The following is a 22,763-nucleotide window of genomic DNA, read 5'->3' on the forward strand; positions in this document are numbered from 1 at the left end:
AGGTACTTATTGTAGAGTTTTCTTGACTTTCCTTTTGCAACCTTCGCAGTGAATGGAAACTTTCAAGACCAATGTCGGTAGAAAACTACGAAGAAATTTGAATAGTTTTCTAAGAACCTAGTAAGAAGATAAAGAAAGGTTGGAGGGTTCTAAATCGATTAAATGGGGATTTAATTTGGGGCGGGGCGGGTTGACAGGTTAGATGGTTTGATCCGGTCAACTTAGATTAAATTTAATGAGTTTAGTTAATTATATGAGGGTAATCAATCAAATGATGCCAAGTATTTAATAAGATGGGGCTGTTAGAAATAAGAGTATATTACACCCAAAAGGTCGACAACGGGGGTATTTGGGGGCTCAAAGGTGGATGAAGGGTATTTTTGCACCAATTTTAATAGTTCGAGGGTATTTTAGGCCCTTTTTCGTAAAAAATTAAAATTATAATATGTAGTCTAGTTTTCACCGACGAATTTAGATTAACGACGCTGGAAAATTTACATCTTTATGAACTTGAAACCCATTAAATATATGGGTATTGTTTGTAATTCCTGTTTCTTCAATTTTCACCTTCTGAGAGAGATTTCCCACATTAGTGTTTCCTAAAACTTCTCCTTTTCTCAAATGCTCTTAATTCTTAGCACTAGAACAAGCATCAGAAGCACTATATCCAGAGGCAGACTCAGGATTTGAGCGCGACGGGGACACTTTTGCTTTTAAATATGCTAACTATAAGTGTCAAAGTTCGACGTGCAACTCTTTAAACTTAATGATTATAATAACTTATCAGCAAAACTTTAATATTATTGATTTTTTTATGACATGGGAACCCGCAACCACTAATTATTATTGATTATCATCAATTTGGTTTTAATATAATAAATATACGTCATTCATTGTGCTTAAACTTGACTCGGCTTTATATTCTACACAACAAAAATAAGTTTTTTAAAAAAAAAAAAAAAAAGAAAAGAAAAAGTAGGTGGCTTAAACTTGACTCGACTTTATATTCTTAACAACAAAAATAAGTTTAAAAAAAAAAAGAAAAAAGAAGAAGAAAAAACAGGTAAATTTCTTTGCAAAATAGGCGCTAAGAGGAGACACTTGTTTTAAGCTCATTTTAAACTTCAAAATTCTTATTTTTTTCTCAAAGAAAACAAAGTCAATTTAAGAAAAAAAAAAAATATAGAAAGAAAAACATAAAAAAGATGCTATAGCGTGGTATCAAACCCAGGTTATCTGAATGCTAAATCTCATGGCCATGAAACCAGCACGCCCAGTTGGACCTTCTGTCTTTTAAGGGCCACGAAATATATTTAAGAGGGTCTCTATATATATATATAGTTTTTCCCGAGGCTTGAGGGCACGTGCCACCCCAACCCACAACGTAGGTCCGCCGCCCCTGAGTATATCACAAGAAGAAGGAAACGCAGAGGTGCTTGAAGGAGAGAAGGGCCAAGAAAGAAGAGAGGTATTATTATAATTACAATAACTAAAACTGTTGAATACTGATCCTAAAAATGGATTCTTTAGTGAGAGATTCAACATTAAAACGCTTAAAATAATGATTAAAGCCACTAGGCACAATTGCACAAACTAAAGTAAAAAACTACCTTCCTTATAACTAAGAAACTGATTACCTAGTTAGAAACTGATTTCACACACTAGATACTTTATATATCTAAGGGGTCGTTTGATGCATGGTATAAGCGGAGATGCTCCAGCACTAATTTTTTGTATCATATTTGGTAGAAGGCATAAATTTATTCTGGGATAAATTTATACCTTCTATCAAATAGAGTATAAAATGAAACACAATCTTAAGGATGAGATATCTCACCTTATCCCACTAACCTTGGGATTATTTTATCCCATCATAGTTTAGTCCGCATACCAAGCCACCCCTAAGGGTTTACAATAGACACTTTATGTACTTAGGGGTCGTTGGTACACGGTATAAGGTGGATATTCCAACACTAGCTTTGAGATTAATTTTGTACCATGTTTGGTAGAAGGTATAAAACTATCACAGGATAAATTATACCTTCTTTCAAACAAAGTATAAAATGAAGCCCATAATTAAAGATGGGATATCCCACCTTATCCCACTAACCTTGGAATTATTTTATCCCACTTTTTATATAGGATAAATTAGTCATAGGTTTATAATTCTGGGATTATAAAACTGGCATAATTTTGTCCGCGTACCAAACGACCACCTAGGGATAAAAATATAATATGGTAATTCTTAACAGTTTAACGGTTTACTCGATAAGAAAATTGAGTAATCCGTCCCCACACCAATAAACCATTACGTCCCCGCACCGAAAAACTATTAATTCTAAAAATTTAATCCGTTCACCAACCATTAATCCAATAACCCAATAAGCTAATTTTGCAGTTGAGTTATTGATACGGTTCGATTTTGAACAACCCTAATCATTAACACCAAAAAAGTTTCATCAAATCCTAAAACATGCAACACAAAAAACTACACTAGACACTAAAAAGATTGTAAAAGCTATAAAAATTGTACCTCTAAATGTGAGTTTCCGCTAATTCTTTTTTTTTTCCTCATAGTTCTCGTCAAATTTAATAAATAAATTTTCGTAAGTATCTAACGGAGAATAAAAATATTAATTTTTGACAAATTTAGAGGACCAAAATTGCTCAGTGCGTAGAAAAGGGACTATTTTGAACCTACCATCAAACATAAGCAACCATTTTTGTCATTTTCTCTGTTAGGCTTGGTAAATTTACTTTTTTACCCTCACTGTATTTTCATTATTCCCTCTATATCCCTAAATTTTCCGCGTGCTTTATAATGGAACCCTAATGACAGTTCTGTATCAATCTTTAGTTAGCTCCATAAACCATCAAAGTTGCTAAGGTACTGCTAGGGTTTTACCTTTACAAAAACCTTAAACTAAAGACTCATTTTGTTTTATTCCAATTCATGTTGGTGTTCTGATTTAATTAATATCTCTGCAGTTTCTAACTAATCTTGAAATTGAGGATTCGATTGATTTTTGCAGTTTCTGGTTTGCTGTTGTTTTGTAAACAGGTGAAACATTAAGAAGATGTATCTCCAGTTTTACATCAATGAAAAGGGTGACAAAGTTTACACCACTAAGGTATATATCTTCACCAAATCATTTTTAACAGATTTTTTGTGGTTTACACTTTGGAGAACTGTTTCATGGGAATTATGCATTTTGTTTTTCTTGTCATAATACATAGATAGACGCCTTAACTTGGCCTCAACCGGCATTTAAACAACCCAACTTTGAAAATGCACAAATAGACACTTTTCGGGATGTGCATTCTCAAAGTTGGGGTGTTTACGAGGCCAACTTAAACCAAGTTAAGGTGTCGAGAGGTGCATTTTCAAAGTTGGGGTGTTTTGTTTTTTTAAGTTAAGGCGTCTATCTATTTATTCTGCCTAATATTTTAGGGAACCCTTTTCTGTTTGTATTGTACTTTGACAAAGCTTTATCATATTTGAAAGGAGATGCTATCTGAAAAATTGAGCTTAAGAAGTTTCCTCTGACAAAAAAAAAAATCTTTTATGTACTTTAATTTATTATTATTAGTAGATGGTGAAGGAACATTCAATTAATCATATAAGTAGTTATATTGGTGTATATTCCTTTTCTGTTCAATTATTCTGGATATATTTACATTATCTTTGTGCTGCCATTAGTGGAATTAGCACTGTCTTAACACACTCTTAGAGAAACCAAGATATTAGGAGGAATAACATCGTAGTTGGCATAAGCCGATAACTCACATCGGGAGCTTTTGGTTTTCGGACCTCATTTAATGGTTAAGCACTTAGGCTAAGGCTTAATTGGCAGATTGGGAAGCTTTTATGTAACTCATGGTTGTTAGGTTTTCTAGAACATGATGATTTAACTGTTCTTTTTTTCCTGTTGGTTCTAAGACTTTTATCCTTAAAATTGCTATGTCCTAGCCATAACAGCGGGTTATGTTAAAGTAAGTTACGTCATGCTAAAGCTCAATCTCACTTAACTCATTGAGGGAGGTTTCTAGGTAGCTTGCTTGTAATAATAGTACTCAATAGAGTTATACACTTGTCTGGTACTAGTATCTGAGTCTGAATTTGGATTTCTACAACCATGTTAAGCTAGCTGCGGTGCCTTTGAGTTTATCTGCCTTCATGTTTACACAATAGAGTAAGTATCGCCTGAATGTCGCTATACTATACTTAGTTCAACATGAGAATGTAATAAATTGAGGCCTGTTACTGAACTTTATTATTCAAATGGGTATTCAGTCTGAAGATATCTTCTTGGTGGGATGGTGTCCTGCAAAAGCCTCGTTTTTTTGTAGATTTGGATTTGGGTGACAATGGAGATTTGCTTGACAATATTTTAACTTTCAGTGTTCTGTTCATGATTTTTATGATGAGTAGCTGGTATAGTTCGTCTCACCCGTAGCATATATAAATAATTGACTCTCATGATTCATGAATTTTATTTAACAATCTGGACATTTTCATTAGGAATAAAAGATCAAGCGCTCGACTTAACTGTTATTATGTTCTTTTTTGGCCTGCTGTTGCTCCCCATCCCTAAATTCTTCACTTTCTTGATCGTGGCAATCTATTAAAGATGATTTTTGCTTGTACTTCCTAAACATGCATTGATGCCTGACTTCTTTTACTTTTTTTTATAAATATAGAAAGAGTCACCACTTGGTTTGGCCACTCAATCTGCTCACCCAGGTAATCTATAGTCCCCTTTATCTATTGTATCTACACTGGCGTTAAGAGTACAAACAACAAGGTGTTTTGTAACTCATCGACCCGTTTGTTGCTGTTAATGATCTTTCCTGGCTTCTGTTCTCTGCAGCCCGCTTCTCGCCTGATGATAAATTTTCAAGGCAAAGAGTGCTTCTGAAGAAGCGTTTTGGCTTGCTTCCAACCCAAAAACCGCCTCAAAAGTACTAGCCATTTTTGGTGTGTCTAGTATTGCTTTCTACTAATAGTTATTTGCTTCTCTGTCTTGCCGTTGTTGATGTGAATCATTAAGTAATGTGTTGTAACTCAGATTGTATGTCAGCAATTCAAACCTACATCTCTTATTGATGTTTTATTGGGTTTATTTGTCGTAATGGGGTTCATAAATCTTAGAGGAGCCAAAGGGTGTTTTGAATTTGATCTATACAATCTAAATCAGACAGTCATAATTAGAGGAATGGTGAATAACTTAAGTAATTTCGTTTAGCCAATATTCTAACCACCAAACTAGCTAAATCTGGTTTTGTTTTTTGGGGAATCGTTACTTAGCTTGGCTTTTGGAAGACGACATATGAATTTGGTTTCGAAAAGAATTAATTCTGAAGACATTGGTTGAAGATGATTAAAATCGGACATCTTTATTTGATGCTAAATTTGGTTATCGAATTTTGAAAGGTGAATACAACATCCACTTTGTTTGGACTATTTGTTGTGAAAAATTTCTTTAATAAGAAGCTTTATAACCAAACAAATCAGATTAGGCCTGACCGTTGCTTAGATTTGTTGGAAATAGTGAGATTTTTAACAAAATTTGAAGGCAATTTGCTGGAGATTTAGATTGACTTTAATAATAATTGCAACTGAAATTGCAGAACAAGTCTATCTAGTGATGTGTTATACGCTTTAGTACATTGTTGTACACTTTTATAGAAGGTAGATATATTATTTATATACATGTATAAATATTGTATAATAATGTATAAGCGGCGTTGTAAAGGCTATGCTGTGTAAATAAATATGACAATGGGTATGCAAAGTGTTATGTTGGGCTTTAATTCCTTGGGCCAGGTCCAGCCCATATATAAGCTCCCCTTCTCCTTCTGTTGATGTTCGGGCCTGTGCTTTAATTCCTTCTTACCGTCTGATTGTAAAAATGCCAATTAAAAATTGTTTTAATGCTTGCTCATGAAGGAGTTTTTCTTTCTTTCACCATAAGTCCCTAAGTCTTTTGGTGTCTGATATTTTTTTAAAAATAAATTAAATGCATACTAAAGAATATGTGGGTATTAATGATTTTTCGGCAATTTTTTTTAAAAGCTCTATTAAAAGAACCAATGACATTAGTGTGTTTGCATAGTTATTTCTTGCTTTCTTTTTCTAAATTTAATTTTAAGAAAAGTACCTCAATCCTATTTGTAAAGGCTAAAAAATGGAACCTTTTTAAACAAATAGAAGAATAGCTTGTAAATCTTTTCAGAGGACAGAGCATTTCCTAACACCATATTATACTTCTCGACGGCTAGCTCTCACCTAAATATAATTCTAAAATATTTCGTAGCTCATTACCACTTCACTTGTATAGGCTTAATAATTTTAGACTCATAATTATTTTTCGACAAATTTAGTTGTCTTTACAAGTCACATAAGCTTTGTTAAGAAGCACATTTTAGGTGCATTTTTCCAAACATTTTTCCAACCTCGCTAGCTCGAATACAAAGGCTATCCTTAATTTAATTTCTATGAGTTCAACCTTTAAATTTTTTAATGTTGAATTCATTTTATTTTTAAAATTATAAACCTAGTAGCTTTTAACTTACACATAAATTTATGTTTGTGTTGTAAGTGTTGGATTCAGATGAATCTTGTACCACAACTGTGCATGTTAGAGATATAATCAAATAAGGAGTATCGTTTTTCTGGAAAAAACGAGCTTATGGTACTCTCCAACTTATAGGACCTTTTTTTGAAACATGCATGTTTCTTATAAATTTTCTTAGTTGCTTTGGGGAATAAAATATGCATGCGCCATCCTGTCAACATTAATTCAGCATGAACTATCTATAAACTACCAATAATTAGGCTCTGTTTCTAACATCTGGAATTAATTAATTGTAGATTTTGGAGGTTTGTTTCCCTTCTTTATGATGGAAATGATGTTAGAATATGAGACGTGTCTTCGTCACTGATTATGAATCCACAGCTCACGTGTCACGTGTACTAGCAATTATTGTCTTACAAGAAAGTTTATACTCTTATTTTATACTCATATAATTTATAATGATATTCTGGTACTTTAATTAATTGCAAATCGGATTTTGCATATCGGTTTCGAGATACTTTAATACATTATTAATCTAATAAAACATTCTATTTGTACTGTAACTATATATCGATTGTATCGATAATGTTTTCGTGTACCACTCACTAAAAATGACTTGTTTGATTCTCTACTGCAATTAATTTATTGAAACTATCTGGACCAATTGCTTTTTTTTTTTCTTTTTCCAAATAATTCTGACTAACTGTCAACTATGTCCAATTATAGTTCACGTTGTTTTCCTTCAGCTTATCCATCAGAATTTTCTTTAATGAAGAAGTTGACAGATTCACTCATAGAAATGAACTAGTTGTGTGGTAGCCGCCAGGGATAAATGAACAATCATTTGCCACAATTACTTCATTGAATTTTACAGCCAATATACTTCATTGATAGACACGCTTGAGGACGAATTCAGGAGTTCAATATAAACAACACTTAGTTGAGGTGTCAAAATGGAAAAAAAGGGCAACTTTAGGAGGCCGTATATGCATTCAGAGGCGTATCTAGCTTATAAGTTTGGGGTTCAATTGAACCCCAAACTTTCGACGCGGAGCCTAAATTTATGTGTAAATAATTATTAAAATTGCAATAATAGTAGATATGAACCCCTAACCTTAAAAATATAATGGGTTCAACGCTAAAAATCTTAAAATTGAACCCATAAAATTTAAATTCTAGATCCGCCTCTGTATGCATTAAGCCTTTTCAATTTATATACAAGATAGGGAATTATGCCAAATCTTCCATCACCTCAGGCGAGCACTGCATAACCCGGGTGAATGGATTCTATTAATAAAGATAATATCTTCATCAAAGTTGTCAGATGGATACTAATTGGATGTTTATAAAAAATAATTAAAGAAAAGATATCATTTGGCATCTGGAAACTTTTATTGGAGAATTCGTGTGTTTTTACCAAAATAGTACTGTAGTAATATTTGTCGCTTCGCTTGACGTTCCACCTTAATTTTGTCTATTGCACATTCATTTTATGCTGCATGCAGTAATTTTATAATTTCCAGCAAGTTCAAATCCAAGATATACAGTAGATTTGAAAATAAGTGTATTTAACAGCTTAATTGTTAATAATCATACATCAAAGGGACAGATACACAAAATGATTGAAAGCAGTAAATATAGATGAAAATTTTGTCTACACCTAAACGAACATTTTAAATCATGAGAAAAATGCAAATCCTAAAGATCTTATGCTAGCTGCCTAAGCTAGATAATATGTAATGATTAAATACGCACCAACATGTAAAGTGAGGGCATTCAATTATTTAGTTTTCTTGTCTCGCAGACAAGTCACTTCATTTCTAACGATTTCTTGTGTGTGTAGCTCAAGTTTCATTTTCTTTGGTAATTAATGATTAAGGACCCACCCAGTTAATAAATGGACAAAAGGGATACACATAGCAAATTGCGGCTGCTTAAATTCAACTTGCTTATCACGGTTTCAGTTCAATAAATATAGGGCCTCCAGCTCTTGCTCTGTCCCCAATTACTATTAGAGGATTTGCTCTGTCAGTACTAACAGTGATGAATATTAGGAAAATGTTATTGAAACAAATTAGACTGAATATTATTATTGGAGGAGGTTGCTGCAGGTGAAAACTACGGTTGCTGATGATCCAATAATTGTTGATGATGAGTTGTAAAATATCCAAATTGAGTATTGCTAGATTGAAATACTCTCTCAGGGAAATTGAATTTGGCTTCTTTGCCTTTGAATCTAAGTGAAAATAACCGGAGGAAGAAGTGTTGGATCTTTTAAAAATGAGTTTGGGTTAACGAGGGTGGACTGTGAATGGATTTGAGTTTAATTATATCTGGACCAATAATAATAATATTGGGTTTAATTACATGTGGACCAATAAAAATAATGTCATAAATTTAATTAAAAAATTCATATATTCTATATCAGCTTTTGTTAAAAGGAGGGACAATTTTATACTGTTTGGCCATAGATTTTAAAGTTGAAATTTGAAATTGAAAATTTGAGTTTTTGAAGTTGTGATTTTGGAACTTGAAGTTGTGTTTGGATATGCATTTTACATGGAAAAAAAATTGAAGTTTTGTGAGTGGAAGTCCCAAAAACCCTGGACCAATTTTTGGAACTTGAAAATTATTTGAAGACAGATTTTCAAAATCTGATCCAAAATCTATGGCCAAACAGAAATTTGAAGATAAATTTTCAAAACCTGCTCCAAAATCTATGGCCAAACGCTACCCTAAAAAGTTAACGTTAAGGGCATTTTTTTTTATCCAAATAAGTGGAAGGAGGGGCAAATTTGATCCAATAATTGAAAAGAGGGCATTTTTGAACTATTTCTAATACTATTTAGCTCCTTCAAAATAGAGGCTAATAGAGTCCGTAGATTTAAAGCAAGTGTGATTTTCTTAATAATATATATGCATTTTTAATATTTTAGTGCATTTATACGTACGTAATTGGAGTCGAAAAATAAAAAATCTAGTTAATCTCGCGCTTTCCGTCCTAAATCCGTGTTTGCTTGAAAAGAAGTGTAGAGGATTTGGATTCACTAATAATGGATGAAGCAATCCCATCCACGTAATTCCCAAGCCTTATGGCAAAAGGCATGTTCTTGTGGTCGTGGCAAATCTATATATAATATAAAGCTAGGCATAAAAATGGTGATGTGGCACTCTCTAAAGCCAAAAAACCTATTTATCTTTTTTCTCCTTTTTTTGCAATTTTTTCCTCCTTCATCCTATTAATTTAGCTTATTTAAAACATCCACAATCATTTTTATTTTTCTAATTAAACTGAACATTTAATACATATTCAAGTCTATGCCTTTTCATTTCATCCGTTTTGCTCTTTTTTTTTTGGCTCATGGGTCAGCATTCAACAACCATTTTAATCTCCAATTAAATTGAGCAATTAATACAGTTTAATGTCTATGTTTTTTATCTTCTTTCATATTAGTTTCTCCTCACATTTTTCATTCATTTGGCTTCACGCCCAAAAGGGGTGGCACTGCCTTCTATGACACCATCTCAAACGCAACGTTTTATATTTTAATGTTTTCTTGATTTGAAATTGTGGAGAAGATTGAGGTGTTGGATTGTGATGTATTGAACAAGGAAAAGATTTTGTCTGAGGGTAAAAACGGAGAGGTTTTCGGACAAGAGTGAGTAAGAGGGAGTTCCATAGCTGCCAAAAGAGAAAACAAGAAGTGCAATATGAAGTTTAGTAGTCATTTTTTCGTTCTTCTTCTTCAGCAGTTTGATCACGCGAATGTTTAGGCCTTTCCCAAGTTTAATTTTGTAATAAGTTCGTTCTATATTATTATTAACGTATGGTAAAGTGTATGTAGTCGTTTCAATAAATTATTTGATTTGTTATTATTTTGTGTTAGATTGAGATAAGATTATGTATATTATGTTCAAGAAGATAGGGAAGTCAAAGGAAGAATGTTGATCTTTACTTGGCATGGTCAGTGTATTTTTCTTTTTATTTTGCATAATTACAATTTGTTTTGTGAGATTCATGTGAAAGATATGCAACATTTTGGTTGAAAACTTTACTCTTTTGACTCTCATAATTAATCTTACTCAACATTTGCTAAATTACTTGTGCTATGCCATCTACATCGAGGAGCAGGCTCGATGGTATCTACCTCAACATTGGATGCATATCTTCTAAGGTAATTATATACTCTTTAAATTCATAATTGTTTCTACTTCTTAGTTTGCTATAATTTCTTTTACAAAGAACAATTTTTTCCGATTAGATATGTTGTGGATATGATTAATTATATCTGTTCAAAAACTGACACAATGTAATTTTAAAGCTATTTTGAAACTTAATATATGAAAAAAGAGGGAAAATCTAATTTCTTAACAAGAAATGATGATTTGCCTAATGTTAATGTGTGAATCTCAATAATCATCAACCAAACATAAGTCACAATTGCATAGCAATTAAAAAGACCTAAGCTTATGCTAAATCAAAAATTTTAAAAAGAAGGAAGCGGCTACCAACACGAAGAAGACCTTCGGATTAATATTAGAATTTTAAGAAAATTTGTTATATTAATATTTAATGATCAAGAAGAAAAGTCATTAAACTAATTTCTCATATTTTGTTGGGTTCTTTTCGTATTCCTAATGATTTATTCACCAATTAAACTGTTTATTCTTTTTCTGTTTCAAACTGTATCGGTTGTTTCATATTCTCTAATTAAATTGAATAAATAATGCGTAATAATATCCATGGTTATCGATATTTTATGATATATTTTTATGCAATATTTATTTAATATATTTTCTTATAGTTCATGTTGAGATTTGAGAATAATATATTTCGGTTTCTTATTTTTATTGTTAGGAAGTTAAAAGAGAAAGAAAAATAAAATTTGATTTTTTATTTTTTTAAAATGCGTGATTGTGTAGGGAAGTAAAAAGGTCAAAAAGGAAAAAGAAAAATAGATATAAAGGTTAAAAATGGGAAAAAAAGAAAGAAAAGAATAAGCTAAGAATTACATAAGAGGTTCATATAATTAGATAGTTAGATATTTTAAAGTTTGAATATATATGCACAAAAATAGATTGGTTTTTGTTGAATACTTTATTTCTTTACTTTATTTTAAGAAAAACAAAAAATTTTATTCACTTGTACTTATACTATACAAGTAATTATTGAAGACTAAAAACTCTTAAGTGACGGAAATCACATAAATATATATATATATATATATATATATATTAAGCGCTTACAATATAATTATTTATAATTTAATTTATTTTACTTTGAAAAATAAAAAGCTAAGAAGTTTAATATTTGAAAGGCAAATTTGCGCGAAGCGCGGATAAATTCACTAGTATATAGTAATAGTAAACTATGTCGCTTCATACACTTAAGTATGTTATGTGGGTCATCATTCTGTCACTAATTAATGATTAATATACTACTTAGTAATATCATTAGTCATTATTATGTGCCATTTGTTTTCTCAATCATATGTTTACTTAGGAGCAATGGAGGGTAAGAGTTTCTACATGGTATTGGTGTTGCATTTGACTTAAATTATATATGCAGCTAAAAGTTTTAATAATATAGTATAATGTTCGTAATAAATTATCATAAAATTTTAGTAGTGAGTGCCATTATTCTTAGTTTCATACTCAATTTAAATTTTAGACACATATCTACTTTGGAATAGAGATTTGATTGACCAACCTACTCTTTACAATGGATTAAGACTTTTTTTTTTTTGGGGGTAAATCAATGGATTAAGATATTGATAATGATGATGATAATGTCAAGAATTTTTACACGTAATTTAACCTCTTATACCAGTTGCTTGTCATTATTGTAGGTTATCAATCAATGGTTATTAAATAGAGTTGCTAACATGTGCATTTTAAGTGATCTCCACAATTTATGCATAAAACGTGAAATCATTTACAATCTACTCGTTATTCCTCAAAAATTTAAAAACAAAATTAAGACCAAGATTTTTGTTATCCGGTAAAATCGGATTTACAAAAAATCAATTAGAAATTTGTTTTTATACGGTTTGAAGACAAGTGAGATGTATCCAATTCCGATAACTTTTTTTATGAGCCCGGTTCGAAGTAGTTTAGATCGCGATAGAGTTTAGTAAGCAACAAAGACAATATAATAAGATTCAAGCAACTAAAAATGATAAGAAAATGATGATTCTGTGTATATTTCTCGTTCTTGAAGATAAAATGATGTTTACAAGAGTATGAGAAAAAAGGAAAAAGATGCTTTCCTTCCACCCTAAGCTAAGTTTATACAAGCAAATCCTCAATTTTTCAAACCTCATAGTACATGTGATATGACCTTTCTGCCGCCCCAACGTGCATACTTGCAGCGGCGCTTTGATCGAGGATTGTTGACGTGACGGGAGTTGGTGAGAATGGAAACTAGCTGGACAATCCCTGCGATCATAATAAATATCCGGTTCGTGATCGGGATCGGATGCGTTTTTACCCTCATATAATTTTTGTATTGATAATGTATCGTACTTGGCTTTGATCTCTTTCTTGGAGTTCTACTCAAAGAACATTAAGATATTCTCTTGTATTAATCATGTATCACATTCGGCTTTAATCTCTTTCTTTGTATTGATCATGTATTGTACTCGGCTCCACCTGTATTCTCCTCACATATTTTGGAAAGGGGTGGGGGGAATGATCTATCTAGTTTCTCGAGGCTCTTGAGATCTAATCACCAGTGCTGAAGACGAGTACGACCGCAGTTGGAATAACTAATTCCTGATGATCCGCACTGACCTTCTGCATCGTGCTTCTTCAGATCTATTTCCGAAGCACTGGAACCCTGCCCGTATGTATCCTGGCCAAATAATTATTCTGTCCTTTTTTGCTTTGGCAAGTCCCCTTTTTAACTCTTATCTAGTTTTCTTTTACCCAGCGGCCCCGGTAGAACAAAACTACATGCCTGAACTTTTTGGATGGGTAATGGCTATTCTATGCGCGTCCCCCGGGGTCTAGAGGAACTGGAGGATTAGCTCAGCCAACCGCTGGAGGGGCAAGAACCACGGTATACTAGAAATAACTTTCCCTTTCTTTTCGCCTTCACCTACTGTCCCTGTATTACGACAAGTTCTTTCTCAGGCCTTACTGCCCGGGGATCATCATCCTAGAGAACTCCTTCTCGAGAGGAAGCCCGGACAAACATTGTGTTGGCTGCGGCCGTGACCCTAAGTTCTTGCAAACGTAGGCCCTCGGGTGACCCAGATGCTTTTACCTCAGGAGATAGGCTCTCGATTGAGGACTCATCATAGATTTGTCCAGCATTGGCAAGAAGCTATGTAGAGGTAATTAATCTAGATGAAGGTGAAGCGGGAACAACGAACGAGGAAGGTTTGGGGGACCGTCTGTGATTGCCGAGGCAACCCATCCCGAGAGTGCTGCTCTCGAGCGCACTGAGGGCGCTTTCTATAATCAAGATGCTGGTTCTTTAGCCCCACCACCATCTATCGACGGGTTTCTCCCCGATTTGGAAGCGCCTCTCTTTCATCTGGCTGAGTTATTACTTCAGGTGCGTCTTTGGTTACTCTTCACAAGGCTCTTTATTTCGTTTCGCCAGAGTATGTTCATTACCCTTCTTCTCTCGAATAGGGTTATGCCAGTGCTGCTTCTACCCTCGAGTGGGTCAAAGGTATTCCCCTTTCCCACCCTTAGAACTGGAGAGGCTGAAGGCCGAGAACTTGCATCTGTGAGCGAAACTGTCGGGGCTCACGACTGGCTAGGCCACTATCTCAACAGAGAGGCTGAAAGCCAGGAGGGCTTTGGCCAATTGTGACGATGTCTTTCAGAGTCTCACCATCGCTCATCAAGAGCTTTAAGGCAGAATGGCACAAGCCGAAATTGAAGGAGCAGCTGCCCGGGATCTTGTGCGAGTGTTAGAAGCTTCTCAGGCACATCTTCGAGATAGTATCAATCGGCTACAACTTCGCCCGGCTGCTGCCAAGAAAGCTGTTGACCTGGCCAAGGACTTCACTATTTTGAAGACCCGGGCTGATCTTCTCTACAATATTAATGAGGGTCATATCGCATACATTTTCTCAGCACTGTTAGATGTAGAGGTCGATGTGGCGGCTGCGGAAATAGCGTTGGATGGCCTACTTCATCCTCAGATCATTCTACCAGTTCTTCAGATGGTGAGGATGCTCCTCCCCTAGTTTAGCTTATAGTCATGTTTTTCAAGCCCTTGTTCCTTCGTTGGACATTACGGTTTGTGAGCCGTTAAAATTTTTTGTTCATGTTTTAAAGGCCTCTATGCCTTTGTTTGATATTTTCGGCCTGCATGCAGGTTTGGCTATGTTTTATTTTATTTTTGTCAGATGTTAGGGCCCTTGTGCCCACGTTGGACGTTTATGTTTTAGGCTTTTGGGCCTATTGACCATTTCCCCTTTTGCGCTTTTAGGTGAATGAAGGCTGTTTGCTTTGTTTGTTAACCTTATTTTTGTTTTTATGCTTTGACATGCGCTTTGGTTGCAACAATCGTGACCATGAATGACTTGTTGTCTTTCTATTTTTAACACTTAACCGTCGAAGTGTGACCACTATGCCCGTCTACCAGAACTATGTTCATATTCGGGTGTTGGTGTTTAAGTTAGGAGATGTTGATCTATGTACGCTTTTTTCTTTTCGCGTTTATTGTTTGAGGTCAACATTCTTAACTCAATCCGGGCATGTCACTTCCTGAAACACTTTTTGCGACCGGGAATTAATCATCTGATTAGTAATAAAGGAAGGGTTCTTTGATTACGATGTTGATGAGGATGACGTCTAAGCCTCAGTTAATGGCACAAAAGTTCATGGAACCTGCACGGTCTGAGGCTCTAAGGCCGTTTCATATGTTTGAAGCCGTTTTGTAGGGTTGTAAGGCTTCCAAGTTCAGTTTTTCCCAAAAAGTTTTTTTTATGATGCTTCTGATGACAATAATTGAGAAATAAGTGGGGATACTTATTCCATTCCTGAATCTGGGATGAGCTGGCCATCCTATTAATATATGAGCCTTTGTAGGGCTTTTACACAGTTCCCATAAGATATTAAAAAAAAGGAGAGGGTGGGGTAGATCCGCTATTCGTCGACAATCCCACCGTATGTGCGCGTGTCTTCGGGAAAGTCTGTTTTGGAAATCTTGACAATTCATCCAGTTATGTATCCTCATCTCCCTCCGATACTTGAATGCGCGACACCGAGGGTTCGTGTATCGGGTTTCCAGTATCTGACCATTTTCCCAAGGATCCTACCATAAGCGAAGTACAATGTGCTTCTGGACAGTTGCCTCATTAAAAATCTTTTCGGTAAAACCCATTTGGGACAAAAACTCGTTCAAAGAAGAGAGTGCAACGAGCATCCCAGGTTCGATCAAAACATGTTCTTCCAGGGGCAGTCCCTGCCAAGGAGAAAAAGCAAGTCAATGCAAGAGAAATATTCCGAGGACATACATGAAACCTTCCTTAGAGATATAATCTCTTGAGGTGGCTGAAATTCTAACTATTTTTTAATTACTCTCCATGCTTGTCCTTGATCCGATAGTCTCATTTGCCTGCGATCCCTAATATCTAGTATGGGCCTTCCTAGTTAGGTCTTAATTTGCTTGCGTTGACGTCTAGTGTTGCGAGCGTAACTTTCCGGAGTCCTGGACCTTGAAGTACCTCAAGTTTGTCTTTCTATTGAAATATCTCTCGACCCTCTGTTTTTGAGCCACCATTTGTATCATTTCCATCTCCCTGCACTCTTCTAATAGGTCTATATTAATCGTCATTGCTTCCTCGTTGGATTCCTCTGTGGTTTAGGTGTACCTTATGCTGGGTTCTCCGATTTCTACAGGTATCAGGGCCTCTGCCCCGTATACCATGGAAAATAGAGTTTCTCCGATGCTAAAACTAGCCGTGGTTCTGTTTGCCCACAGCACCCGGGGTAGTTCCTTTAGCCATCTCCCCTTGGCATCTTCTAATTTCTGTTTGATATTCTGGACCAAGATTTTGTTGGTGGACTCTGGCTGTCCATTTGCACATAGGTGGTATGGGGAAGAGGCTATTTGATACGATTCGGCTTGGGAGAAACACCGATTCAAACAACAAATATGCGGAAATTAAAGATAGTAAGAAATTAAGGGATGAGAATTGAAGAAATAGGGATGAGAATAGAAGAGAGAAAGGACTAATTCAATCAAATCAACATTGAATTAATCCAAGGGAGGAGACTTAAACTCATATATGGAAATCTAATCCTAGATTATCCAAGAGAGATTCAAGGTTAGAGTTAAGAGAATCCACCCTGAATCTACAATAGCTAATCCTAGCTAAAACTAACTTCATACAAGGATAAAACTACTCTCAATGAGTTTTTTCAACAATCAACAACTAAGGAATGAGAATAGGCTAAGGCAAGTTTATATAGTTTTGCTTTTAAATGCATAGCCATAATTATTAAACTATTAGTGACATTTGGCATTTAACTACTGAGCCCTATTACAACAAAGGCCCCAAAGTGGCCTTTGCACAATTAACCCAATATTAGGCCTTTACACACCCAATTGCGCTCTTAGCCACTTTTTATGGCTTCCATCTTTTGGCCTTCATCTTCATGCTTCTTCTAAACAATCATCCACACTATGTATGTCCTGGTGAATGGTTCTTCCATGGCCTCCAAAGACCCTATATTCAATATCAAAGGGCGTGTGGCATGGAAGTGTACGTCCAAAGCTCTAATATGTATTTTAGCCTTTATATTTATCCATGAGCTTCGTAGGATCATATCACTATTCACTTGACCTTCAACCCTTCCAGGAAGTTAGTGATCTTTGCCCCTACGAACTGAGGGCCATTATCACATTTTATTTCCTTTGGCACCCCGAACCTACATATGGTATGATTCCATATGAAGTCTATCCCCTATTTTTCTCAAATTTTTTTATACGCCTTCGCTTCTACCCATTTTGAAAAGTAATCTGTTATCACCAATAGGAATAGGACATTTCCCACAGCCCCTGACATCAGTCCTACTATATTAATCCCCCATTTCAAGAAGGGCATGGGGTCATTACCTAATTGAGCAACTCTGCAGGCCGGTGTATCATAGGTGAGTGTCGCTGACATTTGTCGCATTTTTGAACGAAATCTTTGGCATCTTCATCCATACGCGACCAATAGTATCTAACCCTGACTATCGTTCAGACTAGTGACTCATACCAGAATAATTCCTATAGCTTCCTTCGTTTATATATTGTGATTCCGTTGGCCCCGGACACTCGGCCAGTAGGTCGAGGTACGAACTTCGATACAACTCTTCTTTATCCATGCAATACCGTGCAATTTTAAACTTTGATTCTTATAGCTGCAGCTTTGGCATATTCACGGAGAGTTCCATTCTGCAACTATTTTACGATATCATTCTGCTAGTCCCATGTCAGGCTAGTAGTGTTCACCTCGTGTAGACCTGGATCCAGAATGGAGTGCAGTAGATGGACTATGGAATCCAACCCTGCCCTTGCTGTTTCAGCCAAAAACCCCAGATTCACCAAGGCATCGGCTTGTGCGTTCATTTCTCGAGGAATTTGGGTGGCTTTCCACTATTGGAAGCGAGACCACTATGTCACGACTCTTCTCAAATATTCTAGCAAATGCTCTTTTTTGTCCTCATATTTGCCGAGGATCTAGTTTATGATTAGCTGAGAATTGCTTTTTAATTCCACTTTGTCAGCTCCCAGGTCTCGAGCCAATTCGAACCTTGCAATCGTTACCTTATACTCGGCCTCATTGTTCGTTAAAGGTAAACATTTAATGGCTTGCCTGACTGTGGCTCCTAATGGAGCGGTTAAGACAATTCCCATCCCATTCCCTTTGTGTTTACGGCCCCATCCGTATGTAGGACCCGTTCCCCAAAAGCGGCATCGGATTCCCAAATTGCTTCCCTTTGGGCACAGGACATTATTCCCAGACTGTAGTCAGTGACATTATCCGCTAAGGCTTGTGACTTGATAGCCGTCCGGGGTCAATAAGTGATATCATATGTGCACATTTCAATTGACCACCTTGCTAACTTGCCCGAAAACTCAGGTTTGTGCAGAATGTTACTTAAAGGAAACGTAGTTACCATGGAGATTGGGTGACATTCGAAGAATGGCTTAAGCTTTCGAGCCGCGACTACCAAATCTAGGGCTAGCTTTTTGAGGAGCGGGTAGTGTAGCTTGGCCTCGGATATGGCCTTACTGATACAATAAACAGGGGATTACATAAATTTTTCTTCCCGGACAAGCACAACACTTACCGCGGTTTCTGAAACAACTAAATAGATCAGCAGGGGTACTCCTTCCTCTGGTCTCGGTGGCTGGGGCAGATTTGATAGGTATGTTTTTAAATCACTTAAAGCTTGATGACATTTCAAGGTCCACTCGAAATCCTTTTTCTTTTTAAGCACGCTGAAGAACTTTTGGCAACGCTCGTACGATCGTGATATGAATCCTCCTATCAAGGCCACTCTTCCAGTTAATTGCTGCACTTTTCTGGCGTTATCAAGGATTTTCGGTATTTATTCGATGGCTCAATACCTATGTTAGACATGATGAACCCCAAGAATTTGCCAAAGCCCACTCCGAAAACGCATTTTTCTGGGTTCAACTTCAAGTTGTGGGGAAGAAGAATATCGAATACTTCCTAGAAATGTCTTATGTGTTCCTTTGTTCCCAGGGATTTAACAATTATGTCATCCAAATAAATTTCAATACTCCGACCTATCTGATGTTGAAACATCTGATGGGTCAACAGATGAAAGGTGACCTCCACATTTTCAAGCCCAAAAGGCATGGAATTATAGAAGTAGGTCCTGTGCTTTGTGATAAACGAAGTCTTTTCCTGGTGCGCGGGGTCCGATCGAATTTTATCAACCCTTGAGAACATGTCCAGGAAGCTGAGAAACTCGTGCCCGGCCACAGAATAGACCACCTGATGTAGGAGGGGCATAGGGTATGAGCTTCTCAAGATTGATTTATTAAAATCTTTCAAATCTAAATACATTCGAAAGCCAATAGGTTTCTTAGGGTGTACCATGACATTAGCTAGCCAATCCGAGTATTTCACCTCTCTGGCCGCTCCACGCTCAATGAGTCGAGCTACCTCTGCCTTAGCGAATTAACTGCTCCCGCTGACATCGAGCGTTTTTTCTACTTAATCAGCCGACAATTAGCATTCATGCTTAGCTTGTGGATGACCGACTCCGGAGGGATTCCTGTAACATTTAAACCTGACCAACTGAATCAATTTATGTTAAGCGTAAAAGACTTAAGCAGTTTCCCCCTGAACTCTAGCTCCAGGCCCGAACCCAGGTATACTTGTTCCTTCGACAAGTCTGGATGGCATGCGGTGAGTTCAAGGTCTTCAGGCGTGATACTTCCCACGTCTGCCTTTTCTGGGGCAACAAACCCTCTCGGTGTTCTTTTCTGTGAATCCTCGCTGGGTGGGTCTCTTACCTGTTCCGGTCCTTTTTCACGTCTGACCATGACTTGGGCCCCGGGGTTGGTTTTCTGTAATTGCTAACAACCGTCATTTCTTTGGTCATCCCTAGCAGTCGTTAGGGTTGCGCTTCTTTGGCTAGGCTTTGGGTCCTCTTGGACTTCAGCTACCTTTTAAGGGGTGGGAAATTTCATAACTTGATGGAAATTAGAGGGGGCTGCCTTCATGCTGTGCAACCATGGTCTTCCTATCATCAGATTGTAAAGCATGTATCACGACCCAAATAGCCGTGAGTGACACTCACACTAATTCACCTAGTGGGCGAAACAATCCTCTTAACCAACCATCCAATGATTACTAATTACCTATCCATTTCTAGACATATCAAGAATATAAATAAAGTTATAATCATTCAAATGTCTAGTCATGCCATACATAAATAAAGGGGAGGAGGTCTAACTAATGCAACCCCAAAATCCGAAAGTCATCATATGAGGACTCTAAAACATACTGTCTAAAGAATGAACAACTGTCTGAAATAAACATAAATGTCTGAAGTGAAGTAGACATCTAAAATAAGAAAGATCTTCAGGCGGCCTGGCATGGAGAGGAGCTCACCCTCGAATCTGTCGGAAACAGGCCTCACGCTAAATATGAGGTCTCGTAGATGCCTTCGGATCACAATCTGCACTCAAAAGAATGCAGCAAGATAGTATCAGTACAAACACTATATACCGGTAGATACCATAGGTCGACTAAGATTAGTATCATACATAAACCACGAAATCAATAAAATAACAGATAGGCACAACAACACATAACCACAAGAAGTTATCAACAAGAATCATCCCACTGAATTAAGATAAGCCACGCAACCATCAATCAATAAAAGTAATTCAAATCATGTAATTACCAACATAGTTGTATCTTACGAATTATCTCAACTCTGTCACATTTGGGTACACACATGCTAAATGGTAATGTTTTCCCAAATAGCTATGAGCCGATGCAATGCAATAAATAATAGAAGTATCTCCACCGTGTACACACATGCTAAATGGTATTGTTTTCCCAGATAGTCATGACCTGGAGGGGACCTATGGTGTCCATACACTACTCGCTCCGGAACTGACCTCAGATCACAAGCCCATCACTAGGCCACCTCCGCACCCCTGTTAAATGTGCCTTTTCATAATTATATTATCTTACTCATCACAATAGATTTCCGTTCCACAATCAATTATGTCAATATCAAGGAATACAAGTCACCATGCCACAAGTCATATCAAGACTCACGAATCAATTCATCAATAGCATGAATATGAGATTACTTCAAATCAACAAGAAGAGTATTCATTAACTCCTTCTTTATCATTTCATAATAGTTAGTCACAAAATAAGTCAACCAATGTCAATTAAGGAATTTCCAATCACACTTTATGTCTGAAGCCCTAATCACGCCTCTCCTATCAATTTCATAACATATGCAATTAACTAATCAAAGGCTAACTCAGGTAGACCGTAACCTAGCTTAAAACAAAACTGAGACAATGCAATCACTCCACGATAGCTTTCCCCTTTCGCAAGGCTTCCGAACGTTCAAAGTCTAGAAATATAGCGCTGCATGAGTATTCGAATCATCTAAATCAATACAACAATTTGGGGAAATGAACCTAACTATTTCTACCCTTTTTAAATGGGTGAACTATCACTAAGAGTGATTCATCATAATATCAACCCCAAAAATCATATTCTATCCGTTCATGGATTTTCTAATCATTCCAACCCTTTTACAAGAAGTTTTTATACTAAAGTTATCATCTTTATGAAGCCCTAAGTCTTAATACATCATTCCCATCATGTAATAATCATTTTTCATCTTAGGAAATGATAATATATACTCTTAGATGATTAAACAACAATAAAAGAAATAACTTATTTATTAATCAATCGTTTCTTAAGTTTTAGGGTTTTAGCCCTTCCATTCACCATTAACAAACTTTTAACTAATCATGGAATCTAACATGATGATGGAATGAATAAAGTCAAGGGTTTAGACTTACCTTTCAAGAGTACTTAGCCCTAGCGTTAGAATTTCGCCACAGGAGTTCTTGGAAACTATTTTGGAGTTGTGTGGGGAATGGGTTCATAATAAAGGATATAAAACACGGATTCTGCCTCCCTTCAACCGCTGCAGTGGTCTTGCTATAGCAGGAACCCTCCCGCTATGGCGAACCTCATTTATCCTTGGCTCCCTACGGCGAAGAGCCTATCTATGATGGACCCGTTACAACGATACCTTACCCGCTGTAGTGGTCCATTTTGACCAGTAGCTCGGTTTTTCTACTAGTTTTTCACCCAAATATCCCAACACCAATTTGAGGCCATATAGACACAAACAAAATATGCACATATACATAAAAACACGCTACAGACTCACTCGCGGTCTCGAAATTCCCAAAAGAGATCTAGTTTTCTGAGTTACCCCCCATAACGAACTAGCGAGTCGTGACAATATGTCTTCCTCCAAGATGTCAAACAAAGCCTTTGAAAAGACCCCCTCCACATGTGTAACTATCTCGATCTGCCCTCGTGGGGTCTTGCTTGATAAATTAAATTCGGTCAGGACATTGATCACCGGGATCACTTGCTCCATTAACCGCATTTCCTTGAGAACTCGGAGTTGCACCATGTTCAC

General features: G+C 36.3%; 1 protein-coding gene across 1 annotated transcript; it reads left to right on the forward strand.

Annotated features, from left to right (window-relative positions):
- The first annotated feature begins 2,776 nt into the window (after nucleotides 1–2,776).
- Nucleotides 2,777–5,123, forward strand: LOC132610617 (H/ACA ribonucleoprotein complex subunit 3-like protein). The gene is made up of 4 exons (XM_060324934.1): nucleotides 2,777–2,887; nucleotides 3,062–3,131; nucleotides 4,702–4,744; nucleotides 4,872–5,123. The coding sequence occupies exons 2-4, from the start codon at nucleotides 3,078–3,080 to the stop codon at nucleotides 4,967–4,969; spliced, it is 195 nt and encodes a 64-aa protein (XP_060180917.1). The 5' UTR covers nucleotides 2,777–2,887; nucleotides 3,062–3,077; the 3' UTR covers nucleotides 4,970–5,123.
- Nucleotides 5,124–22,763: the final 17,640 nt, after the last annotated feature.

Source organism: Lycium barbarum, chromosome 9 (genome assembly GCF_019175385.1).
Source record: "Lycium barbarum isolate Lr01 chromosome 9, ASM1917538v2, whole genome shotgun sequence".
Taxonomy (NCBI): Eukaryota; Viridiplantae; Streptophyta; class Magnoliopsida; order Solanales; family Solanaceae; genus Lycium; species Lycium barbarum.

What these genes read in the sequence shown, in the direction of transcription:
- LOC132610617 (XM_060324934.1), top strand. Translation starts at nt 3,078, where the DNA reads ATGTATCTCCAGTTTTACATCAATGAAAAGGGTGACAAAGTTTACACC. An exon ending in ACAAAGTTTACACCACTAAG is followed by an intron (nt 3,132 to 4,701) that starts GTATATATCTTC and finishes TTATAAATATAG; the next exon opens with AAAGAGTCACCACTTGGTTT. An exon ending in CACTCAATCTGCTCACCCAG is followed by an intron (nt 4,745 to 4,871) that starts GTAATCTATAGT and finishes TGTTCTCTGCAG; the next exon opens with CCCGCTTCTCGCCTGATGAT.